The sequence below is a fragment of the Spinacia oleracea genome, chromosome 2, assembly GCF_020520425.1.
Source record: "Spinacia oleracea cultivar Varoflay chromosome 2, BTI_SOV_V1, whole genome shotgun sequence".
Lineage (NCBI taxonomy): Eukaryota > Viridiplantae > Streptophyta > Magnoliopsida > Caryophyllales > Amaranthaceae > Spinacia > Spinacia oleracea.
In genome coordinates, this window is record NC_079488.1 from 27,027,614 (window position 1) to 27,039,055 (window position 11,442).

General features: G+C 35.9%; 2 protein-coding genes across 3 annotated transcripts; one reads left to right on the forward strand and one right to left on the reverse strand.

Annotated features, from left to right (window-relative positions):
* Positions 1-907: 907 nt before the first annotated feature.
* On the forward strand, positions 908-4,167 carry LOC110800666 (uncharacterized). Of its 2 annotated transcripts, none has more exons than XM_022005973.2 (4): positions 908-1,066; positions 1,583-2,014; positions 2,817-3,197; positions 3,744-4,167. In XM_022005973.2, the coding sequence occupies exons 2-4, from the start codon at positions 1,684-1,686 to the stop codon at positions 3,977-3,979; spliced, it is 948 nt and encodes a 315-aa protein (XP_021861665.1). In that variant the 5' UTR covers positions 908-1,066; positions 1,583-1,683; the 3' UTR covers positions 3,980-4,167. The 2 variants fall into 2 exon arrangements, with proteins under 2 accessions (XP_021861665.1, XP_021861666.1); XM_022005974.2 differs by having other exon boundaries at positions 2,820-3,197.
* Positions 4,168-4,706: 539 nt separating this feature from the next.
* Positions 4,707-11,184, reverse strand: LOC110800664 (uncharacterized). The gene is made up of 6 exons (XM_022005971.2): positions 10,820-11,184; positions 8,152-8,430; positions 7,883-8,056; positions 7,655-7,761; positions 6,291-6,622; positions 4,707-5,738 (listed from the first exon to the last, which is right to left on the reverse strand). The coding sequence occupies exons 1-6, from the start codon at positions 11,000-11,002 to the stop codon at positions 5,140-5,142; spliced, it is 1,674 nt and encodes a 557-aa protein (XP_021861663.1). The 5' UTR covers positions 11,003-11,184; the 3' UTR covers positions 4,707-5,139.
* Between the last annotated feature and the right edge of the window lie 258 nt (positions 11,185-11,442).

The following is an 11,442-nucleotide window of genomic DNA, read 5'->3' on the forward strand; positions in this document are numbered from 1 at the left end:
ATGTCGATAGCATTTTCCATAGCAACAAAGAATAATGCTTAACTTATAGTGTGTATGCCCTGCAAGGTAGTATTGTGACGGATGCTAAAACAAGCATTATCTAGTTATATTGAGCATTTATCATAAACAACTTAATAAAAACTACTTTTAACAATTAAGTGGTAAAACAATTAAAATTTTACTGTGGGATATTTATTTAAAAATAAGAAATTAAGATGGTGGCATTGGTGAAGATTGTGGGGTATTTATTTAAAAATAAAAAATTAGAATCCGAATCTCATAACAAGTGAAAGTTAATGTCACACCAATTAAGTTACGCGCATCGATATCATGTTAATGTCGGACATCTGTTATAGTCAGCTGATTGCATTCCCGTTCTCATTTCTTCCTCACCTCAACATACCAAAGTCCTACGAACTACATTACATTCTCGTGTATACTATACCTAAATATACATCCCATCCATGACCGGAATAGTATGTAAGAAATAGGACACCTACTCGACCCATAAATTAGGGTATAACCTATGTATGTATTGAAAAGGGTAAAAAAATCAAAAATAAAGATTTTCAATCTCATATCAAATGAATGTCACATTAGCTAAATTATGTCTATCGATAAGTTATTGATACCAGATCCCTGTTACAATCAACTGAATCCATTTCCCTTCTCGTTTCTCTCTTACATAAGCATATCGAAGTCCTTTGTATTACATTTTGTTTTCGTATATACCTAAAAATACATCTGTCCATCCACCGCCGAAATAGTATGTAAAAGGTAGAACGCCTGCTCGAACTAGAGATTGGGTCTAACTCTTAATGTATGTATGAATCGTATGATTAGGGTCTAATGAAAAAGGGTAAAAAAGAAAAAGTCAAAAGAGTGAGGACTAACCGACTAAACCGATACCTTTAAAAGCCCTCTCAGAAAAAGGTTACAACGTCATCTTCCCTCCATCCCCAATTTCCAGCTTCAACGCCTTCGCTGACTCCCTTAACCCCTTTTACCCTCCACTCTCTTTCTCTCTCTTCGATCAACCCCCTTTTTCTCTCTCTTCTTTATTCAGGTATTTATCTTTTGCCTTTAATTTCGATTTTTCTTTTTTGATTTCTTGCATACTTTTTTCGCATTGGTTTGGATTTTATCAATTTATACGACTTCTTGTTTTGATTTTCTCATCTGGGTGTCACCAATTTCTTTCGTTTTCATTGTGTTTCAATCGAAGATAGGCTATTTGGATTATTTTGTTAACCTGGGTTATCGAAATTTCACAGAATTTTCTGGGTTAATTTTTTAATTTTAATTGCAATTATTAGGTTGATTTAAGATGGGATATTGAGTCTTTAGTGGAAATAAATGTTCTTCATTTATTTATTGGTAGGGTAGTGACGAAACTACATTAATTTCTTAGAACACATGATTTTCTGATAGAATAAAGTTATAATCAATTACTTTCTGATTTATGGACATTTTATCTTCACAAATGGATAATTTATTTCACATATTGAGTTAGCATTCTTGATACTGCCTGGGTTTATGGGACAAGTGATGATATTTTGGAGAATTCTTATTGTTGTTGCAGTTTGTCACAACTTAGGAATGAGTTAACTTTGAGGGAAATTGACATTTTCTCCCTCTTAAAGTCGAAGTACCCTACCTGTATTAGTAGGATCTTGAGACATTATGTCCAACAAGAGAGAGAAAGAAGCAGGAAGAGAGAAGAACTCTGGTGGTCAGGGCCTTGTATTGCTCTCTAATAATATTGGTACTGGTAAACCTACACGCACTGGTAAATTGTCTGATAATTCAGTGCGAAAAAGCTGTTCTGCGACTGTTCCTTGCAGTCCAAATAAAATTAAGAAGGCAGAGGAATGTACAGGTGCTGCTAAAAAAGCTGCTAATAATGGGGGTGTTTCTGAGACTGAACCCAAGAAATCTGGAGCTAAAACCGTTTCCTCCCGTGTCTGGAAAGCTAGAGATTCTGTTGAAGTTAAACATACTGCATCTGAGGAAGGTAGTTTTTTTTTTAACAGTGTGTGCTTGGTTTTGCTTTTGCTTTAAATTTCCATTTGACAACTGCACTAGATTTAGGGCCTATTTGGGAATTGGCTGTTGCTGTTGGATGGTGGCTGTTTCACTTGGCTTGTTTGATCGGCTGTTTGTGTTGGCCTTTTATGTTGGCTATTTGACTGAAGATTTTCTAAAAACGTGTTTGGTAAAGTTGGTAGTTGGCTACTAGCTGTTTGATACAAAATGTAATTACCAAAATGAAAAGCCAACAACCAATGTAAAAAGCTCCTCTTACTAGGTTTTGAGTTTTGTCGGGAAAGCCAGCTTTTTAGCCAAGGGAAAAACCATTTACTAAACATGTATTATTGGTTGTTTGACCACATAAAAAAGCCAAAAGCCAATGAAAGAGCCAACAAAAAGCCAGTTAGAAAGATTCAGTAAAAGGTGACAATTTCGCATCTTCACCAATCTAGTATTCGTTATTACACCTTGCTTTCCCCTATATAATAAGGATGGCATCAGGACTTTTAGCTGCAGACATTAACCCCTTTAGAAATTGTAGTATTTGGTTATTACTTGAACAAAATCCTTAATTAAATGTAGGAAGTGTGTGATTTTATCCTATATCAGTGTAACATAATTCGCTATATAATTCGCCTTTTCAATTCGCGGTTCGCCCAAAATGGGACAAAAATAGGCGAAAACTGACCATAATTCGCTCTTTTCGGATCGCAATTCGCAGGGAGATTGGGGAATTATGTAACACCGTCCTATATTGATGCATTCTGATTTGTGTTTTATACCAGCAGGTGAACAGGAAACAGCCCAGGTGACTCCACCTCCTAGGATTGTAAAACGGACGGATAAGAAAACAACAGAAAAGGTTGCATCCCCTCAGCAGGTATGGAGAGAGAAAGCGCAACCTGAGTCCACTGATACGAAGGAGCTTTCTGCAAGAAAACAGCAATTGCAGTCCACTAAAACAACTGATTCTAGTCCTCTCACTAGCAAGTCTAAGAAGTCTGCGACTCAAAAAAAGGTTAAAAATAAGGAACCTTCATCTAAAGAACAATCATCTAAAGGGAAGCAGGTCCAGAAAAAGAAAGCTGAACATCATAAAGCTTCTACCAGCAGCAGATCAGATTTGGCACCACCGAGTTATCTTGAATATCATTTAGAATGGGATGGTATGTCTTTGTTTTAAATCATCTGATATTCCTGCCTATTTCCCCTTCTTTCATTGCTAATATATATAATCATATAGATATACCCTTATCCAGTGTTTTTCAACCATTAATTGTGGCATTCAATATTAGTTCTAATATCCTTGTTGAACTAGGAGGTTAGGAAAAAAAAAATACCAAGTCTGTGGCTTATGTGTTCTAATAGTGGTATTCTTAGGCTTTGTTCTCTTCACCTTATTCTTATTGCTTATTAGATCAAATCAGAAAAATTAGACCAGATCAGAACATACCAGAAACTAGAAAAAACAGACCAGATCAGGTGAATAGAACAAGGCCTTAAGCAGCTATAAGTACGAAGATTTACAATAAATTCTAATCCAAATCTCATAATAGCCAAAGATGAATTGTAGGCAAGGAGAAATTGAACAAAATATGTTTTTTAGCTATCATCAACCTGAATCATGTCGCAAAAACTTCTAGGTTCTGACCTGTAATTGGAGTTTTTCATCTCAAGATTATAACAATTTTTTTTCCTCACTGCAATTACAGGTTTTAATGAACCTGTCAACCATATTGGAGTATGTTGCTCTCTATGTGAGATGGATCTAGGGGTTGCACCATATGATGGTTATGACGACGGGGATAGTGAGTTCTCCGCAATACCAGTAGTAGCAGTTTTGCCTTGTGGGCATTCCTTTCATTATTATTGCCTGAATCTTGGTGAGCTTGAAGGACAGCAGGAAGAGCCGCCTTGTATTTTTTGCGAAAGTTTCATGTCTTCTTGAATATGGATCCATTTTTGTCAATCTTGGTACAGTTTGTTCATAGTCTTTTTAGAAGAGGCAGTATAGGTGCAGCATAATTCAACCTGAAACAACAGAACATTTTTGTGTTCTGTTTTGAAAAGGGTTATAATGAATAAAGATATACGAAGTATATGCCCTTTCATTGAAGTATTCTTTAACTTTGATCAGCTTTGTGTAAACTTTTGTAGTTCTCAACCTTTAATTTACGAGAAACACCATGTACCGCGGAAAATATCAGTCAGTTTAGTTGGTAAAGTTTAGATGTACAATAAAACAAAACCACAAGATTAGACGAGAAGGGATAAAAGATTAAACTCCCAAGGGTTTCATAGTCCCACTATCTGTCATGCTCTTTCAATGCTTGCTGCATAAGTTTCAATCTGAAGTAATTGCGTTTTTTTAAGGCTGAAAATAGGAGCTAAGGCTCGTTTTATTTCACTTATTTTGTCTGAAGTTATATTATCTGAAGTGAAAAAATTTTATTCTGTCAATAAACTTCTTTGGGTGCAAAAATGTCTGGAATTTTTTTTTTTTTTTTTTAAATTTATATTATCTGAACTTATTTGAGCTTATTTTGCCTAAAATAAGTCAAAATAAGTATAATGAAGCCTTAGAAAATTTTCCTTGAATGAAAAAAGATTGCCAAAATAAAAAGACGCAAAAATACTTAGCAGCTTGGATGGATTTCATCCAAAATATTTCCATGTAAATAACGTTTGCAAATATGCAAAATCTCATACTTATATCCAAAGTAAGCGATCAAGAGGGGAAGCTACATAGCATAATATTCCAGAAATTCTAATGCTCATTACATTTCACCAAGAATCACAAATTGAGATTCTAAGAAAGGAAGGTTTCAAGAGAAGCTACGAATTCTGCGAACAAGAAACTTAAGAAAGAAGCTATAGCCTATCCCATGTATGGTTAATCTTTATACAGTTATATACTGGAATTCATCATCAACCCTAATTTCTGAATCCCAATAATATACAGGGTGCAATTCAACAATCTGGAACACAAATTCCAAAAGGAATAATAAGCAACCACTTCTTCATATGTCAAACCCTGTAACAGAATCTGCAATACCCATAAACAAAGACGGTAGTATTTGACTATTGAGTATACTTCCCGTCTGTTGTCTATCGCGCTTGATTGTCCCCGTCTTCAGATATGTCAAACAAGAACTTCGGTAGTGAAGCAATCCGAGGAAGATGGTGAAGTAAATCCCCAAAAGAATCAATTCTCGGCATGTTTGGTGCCTGCTTGCAGACATCTCTAACAGAACCCTCTGCATCATTTATGTCACCTTTACCAGTTGTATTCAGATCCAACAATTCAGGTTCATGGTTAATGGTTCTTAATTCCATTCCCTCTTCTTTTACTTCAAAACTCTGAACCGGGGTGCCATCTTTCTGAAGAAGGGAGCATAAAGAGTTAACCCTTGACATGAGGGATTTTTCATCAGAACATGGTGTAACTTGGAAATCACCCAACAGGTGTTGTGCGATTTCCTCAAGCATTTTATTATGGGATCCAGATCCTTCCTCCTCTGTGAATTTGAGATCTTCAGAACTCCTCTGTTCTGAAATGCAATTTCCAATATGATTCACAAGGTCAGTCACTGACATGGATGGCCGAATTCCCTTCATGATTAGCTGTTCGACGCTTTTCGATCCTTTCAGTTTGTCTGATTGGTTACTCATAGTAGTACTAACTTCCATTACGCGCATATCCATCACTGAAATGGAAAACTTGGCGATCAGAAAGACATTCAATAGAGGTGGAAACCAATGTAACAGACAACGCTAGCATTTGAAGTCATATAGCAGAACTAGAAATGTAGGGGATTGCAATTTCTTGAAATATCACAGAAAGGTTGTTATATCCATTTCCGACGGAGCCAAAGATTTATTTGTTCTTTCGGCTGTGGGATGTAATGGACTAAATCAAAATGGCTCTTAAAACCTCTTCGCTTCCTTTCCATGAAATAGAAGATGGTCTTCCCGTTGTCGTCCCGTTATCGCTTTTGGGTCAATTGAAAACAACTTCTCTGCAATTGCAGGGGTAAGGTTGCGTACACCCGACCCCCCCTTACCCCGCTTCTTGCGGGAGCCTCTTTGAGGCAATGGGGTAATGATAATGATGATGATCACAGAAAGGTTGTTCTAAATTCTATCCGGAAAGTTAAATTCAAGCCAATTTTCAGAAAGCACTGTCTCCAAACTCATTAGTAAACACATCATCGATGGTGTTCTAAATATCTCAAGATATGGCTAAAAGAAAAAAATACCTGAGCTTGGGGAGGTAGCCTCACGGGACAGAATGTCAGATGTTCCATGAAGAGCATCATCTTGTCTGACTGAGATAGAAGATGACTGGGATACAGGTGTTCCGACATCTTCAAAGATAGAGATGCTAGGCCCCCTGCTGGTTTCTTTTTTATCCAAACTGTGGTTTTTAGATTCATTCAAGTCGTTAAATACAGCAGGTTGAGATTCGAAGTAGGGAGAATCTAGAATTATTTCTGGCTGCTGGCTCAGGAAATTAAGACGCACGTCACACTGAATCAGTTTCTCAAAATGCCTATTTAAAAGACCATTTGGCACCTGAAGGAAATGTTTCCTGAAACATTGAAAACATAATGTTTAGGGTCCTCACTAGTTGGAACATTAAATTATTAAAAAGAATCATACAAGATAAGCAAAACAAGTAACACAAATCTTTAAATAAAATGCGGCGTTTGTTTAAAACTTTCATTCATTTGAAAGAGTATTGTTTTAAAAGAAAAAAAAACATGAAGACCATAGCAATCTGAAAAGTCTGTTATTAAAACATGCTACACCATATCGCTTAGCAAGTCTGGATATAAATGATAACTATACACTGGGAAAATATATGCTCTTAAAGAGTTACTAATTGCGACAAGTACAAAACAGAATGTCTAATTGCGGGAACATCATTTCCTTGCACATAAATATTTCAGGCTCACTATGATGGCTAGATTGGCTACCTAAGAGCAGTATAGGTCATTAGGTCTATTGCGTTAATGTTAACAAAGTAATACAATTCTCTGTACAATAATACCCAGTTACCATTACAAAAAAGCTAAACATAATGTCAAGGTCTCATTTATGTAATAATGTTGTTCAGATTCTAAAATCCCCAACCAGCAATTACCAGTTGAATAGTCAACGACTTTCTGTTGTCATACAGTAGTGAATCCGGAACCTCTTTATATATTTAGAAATTTCATCTGTTGTTTTAGTTAGAACTGTCTAAATCAAAGCAACAGGAAGACAACAAAATATATATCAACAAGCATCAAGAACAAATCACCGTTTTTCTTTCTTTTTCCTTCTATTCTAATTCCCTACTACAGTTTTCTTTTATTCAATAGCAAGTAGCAACTGACTTATCCCAATTTAGACTAGGTTTTCATTTTCAAATAATCAACAAAGCTCCAACCGTCAAGTTAATGGAAGCAGAAGATCCTGAATTGCTTATATAGCAAGGAAAAATTAAACACACTTATTTTTCTAACGCAAGTGGACCAGCAAAATGCTTATATAGCTGTGACTAGACTTGAAGCTAAATCTAGTCCACCAAAACTGTTTTATCAAACAAAGATGCGTTCTAAGCAACGCGATAACTAACCTATGCAAGCTAGCCTGTCCATCAGTAAAATCTGCAGTAGCCTGCCAGAGTGTATGTTTTCTTGGCTGCGGATTTGTCTCTCTAAAGAAAAGAGGTTGACGTGCCAGCTGAGTAAGATAACAAAAGGCCTCTTCAGATAACTAGACTGAATAATCAATCTCAGATGCATAAATTTCATAATCATAGAGATTGAAAGTTTTTGACTTTGTATGAAACAAAATGGCATACCACTACAACCAAGGTTGCAGGTGCTTCGTCCGGAAAATTTGCTCTCAAACCCATTATATCAGACCACTGAACTTCAATTTTGCTCTTAAGGCCTCCTTCTAGAATTTCCCAAACAAGCTTATGCTTAGCGAAATAACATTTTGCAACAAGATCTCCTTCATATCGAGAAATATACTGCCAGCAAAAAAGAAGTTTTAGCAACAGTCTCTGTACCTACTTATCAAAAAACAATATCTTGTTACTAAGAAAGAAAAAGAAAAACTGTTTACCTCCCAGCAGCCTATCTTCAGAAAGGAAGCGGGAAAATTTGAAGCCTTAAGCTTATCAGAAGCCCCAAGGGCATTGCCTTTGGTGCTACCTTTCTCCCGAGATTTGGAATCATCAATGGGAGCAGGTCCCAAATTAGAAGGTTTGTCTTGAGAGAGCCTCATTTGGATCAACTCAAGAAGTGAAGGGCTTTTTCTCAGACGTAAACCCAATGGACTAGGTTCCTCTAGTGGATTGTACTGTGAAGACGGGGCAGGAAATATATTGTTTCCAGATGGGAGCTGCATATGATTAATGAACCGAATAATTAAACAGACCACTTACTAAAGAGGCATATCCATAATGGAAGCACTATATTAGCACTAAACTATTTAAATTAATACTCTTTCCAAATTATGGTGTAGGGTTTGACTTTCCAGCACCGGAAAGTCAAAACCTAAAACCTAACATGGAAACATAAATGGTAGAAATCTAAAGTGTACGAAGTTAAAAAGACAAAAAAAATCTTGAATTTTTGGGTTTACCATTCCCTTATTCACACTCTTCTACAGGGGTTTCTTTTGTTTTGGTGGAGAAGCCGAAAGACATTTACCATACACTATTAAATGTAGTTCACACAAAAAAAATGGTAGAATATTAACGTCTGTTTAAAACAGTTGGTTGTGCAGGGTACCCATGGGCGCAAGTTAAGTTACAAATAAAAATAATTTTCAGCGTATGGTTTAATTATGGAAATACTGAACACTAGGAAGAAATTTATCAACTTACTCATTTTTAGCTTGGTTAAGTATGAAAAGATTTTCAGTTGATTTGTTATAATGATTCTATTAATATGGAAATAATGTATGGAGTAATGTTATTGTGTAACCAAGGTGGCATAAGTAAGAGAATGCCTTCTGATAAAGGTAGAATAATTTTAGAATTCAGATACCAGAAGTTGAATTATAGAGCTTATGGAAGAGGCAGGCTTAGTATTTTTAGGGGATAAGAGAAAATATGATAGAAGGAAAGAGAGAGAAAATTTCTCTCAATAGTTAAGTTTGTTGAGGAGGAGGGGAAATAATAGTTTATTCTATGCACGAGGTGTATTAGTGTATAGGACAGAAACACCAGTACATTAAAGCCAACTTCTTATCCCAAATCCAAATCTCACGTCACCATGCATGCAGTCTCAATCCCTATCACGAAGATTCAATCTCAATAATGGTACAGTAACACAGCTATCACTACACAACTATCCTCCAAAGTGAATCATTAAAATTTTCAGTCTTTGTACATATTTCAAGCCATAATCAACAGACTATGAGATTTCATTCTGATATCCTACTATTAGAAGGATCAATCAAGTGGGTATTCTTGGATTTCTGACAACCTTTTCCTACACTACCAACCTTATTCGCCATGATTGTTTAAAGACCTTAAACAGTTACTCCCTATTTCCTCTTCGATATACTAGTTTTTCGTAATTATAATTAAAATCTTTTCATCCTTAACAAGATATAAGTAAGCCCAGAGATAAGGAGAGGAAAATTACGAGTATGTTGATGTGCTACTCTTTTTCTTTCTCTAGCTAATTGTAGTCCTAATAAGGAAAACTAGGTACACTGTCTTTAAGACCAATTGACAAGTCGATTGGAATTGAGTTATTACTAAAAGGCCTCTGCTCTTTCGGTTTTTGACAGGATTATATGACATATTATAACCACTACATTTTATTATTGACCATAGGGGTAGCGATTTGCAAATGTGGCAGGAACTAGGTTAGAAATATATGTTTTTGATCCAGTTGTTACTTGCTAGTATAGACTAATTATCTAACCTAACTCCATGCAAACGTGGAATTCATTATATACACGCCTGCATGCACAATTAGGTAAACTGAATTGATAAATTATCCATATATTGAAACAAATGTAATGCTTTGTGTTCATACTATTATTTCAATTTGATTTTGAACCCCTAGGATTCCTTTTTTTTATACCTTCACTAACTTTAGTGAACCCACCTTGGAAAAACTTATTTCTTGGATATGTAGCTAAATTAACATGTTTCTTAGCAACAGGTGACCATACACTTTGTACATCAATAGCCAACCACAATCACACAGGCTAAATTCACACCAAGTTACCCCCAAGTTTCATGCCAAAGTCCAACCCTGTACATCCAAGTCTTCAAAATACAATTCTCACCATTTCAATGTTTTAGTCCATAAAATGAACACTAGACGTGCCAAGCTCCTCGTATCACTTGGCTGATCTACTCACTCAATCAGAATAGCCAGTTTAATGATCAAATCATTCCAATCTTCCCCAATAAAAATGCGGTTTATACCTAACCCCCACTAACCAATATCATAAAAGATGCTGCCAGGAAATCCATCTCTCTTCGAACAGGTTGAGTATTTAACTCTTGTCAAACCTTTTTGCCTCCTTCCCTCAAACCCGAAACACGAAAAATCAACTAATTTAATTGGAATAACTCGCCAATTTCTACAAAATTCTAAGAACACATCACCAATCACCAAACAGCTAAAAACTAACTAGAAATCCAAATCTATGCTATCATTATTCAAATCCAATATAACAAAACTATTAGATACTTCCCAATATTAATCAAGTAAAGAAAAAGATAACTTTCCTCAATTAACTCAAGAAATTAACAAAGCTTAACCTGATCAGAACACGAAGATTTCTGCTTCTGTTTCTGTTTCTGCTTCTTATTAAGTGGGCCATATTCATCTTCCAATGTATCCTCGATCTCTAATTTCACCGAAGATTTTCCTCCGCGTAACGCCGCCGCCGATGACGGCTGTGTCTGCCGTTGACGATCCTCGGAACTCGCGAAATGCACCATTGAAATCCCCAGAAATTAACGGCGGAAAAATCGAAATCAAATTATTAGAAAAGAAAAACAAAAATTTCCAGCGAGCTCCAAGAATCGGAAAGGAATCTAAGCGAAAAAAAATGAAAAATCTTCGAGATTTTGGGGGAAAATTAGGTGAGGGAAAGAAGAAGATTCTGAAAACCCTAGAATTTATTTATAAATTTATCCAACACGGAAAGTCAGGTGTGTACCAGGGGTAAAATTGTAGTTTCAGATGGTGTTTAAACGGTGATGGTGGGCACGTGTGAATGTGGGTCATATAGTGAAACTACTAAAAAGCCCAATTTTTAATGAAAGGGTTTGAAGAGTATAGGACTATGGGTGTTTAGCAGAAGGGTGTTTTGGGGAATTTGGAATAATTGTAAATGGATAATTGTGGGACCCAGAGTTTATTGGAATGTGCGTTAGGA

Coding starts and splice junctions, on each gene's coding strand:
- LOC110800666 (XM_022005973.2), top strand. CDS start 1,684: ATGTCCAACAAGAGAGAGAAAGAAGCAGGAAGAGAGAAGAACTCTGGT. Junction 2,015..2,816: donor ACATACTGCATCTGAGGAAG/GTAGTTTTTTTT, acceptor GTTTTATACCAG/CAGGTGAACAGGAAACAGCC. Junction 3,198..3,743: donor ATATCATTTAGAATGGGATG/GTATGTCTTTGT, acceptor CTGCAATTACAG/GTTTTAATGAACCTGTCAAC.
- LOC110800664 (XM_022005971.2), bottom strand. CDS start 11,002: ATGGTGCATTTCGCGAGTTCCGAGGATCGTCAACGGCAGACACAGCCG. Junction 8,431..10,819: donor AATCTTCGTGTTCTGATCAG/GTTAAGCTTTGT, acceptor AATCATATGCAG/CTCCCATCTGGAAACAATAT. Junction 5,739..6,290: donor GGCTACCTCCCCAAGCTCAG/GTATTTTTTTCT, acceptor TTTCCATTTCAG/TGATGGATATGCGCGTAATG.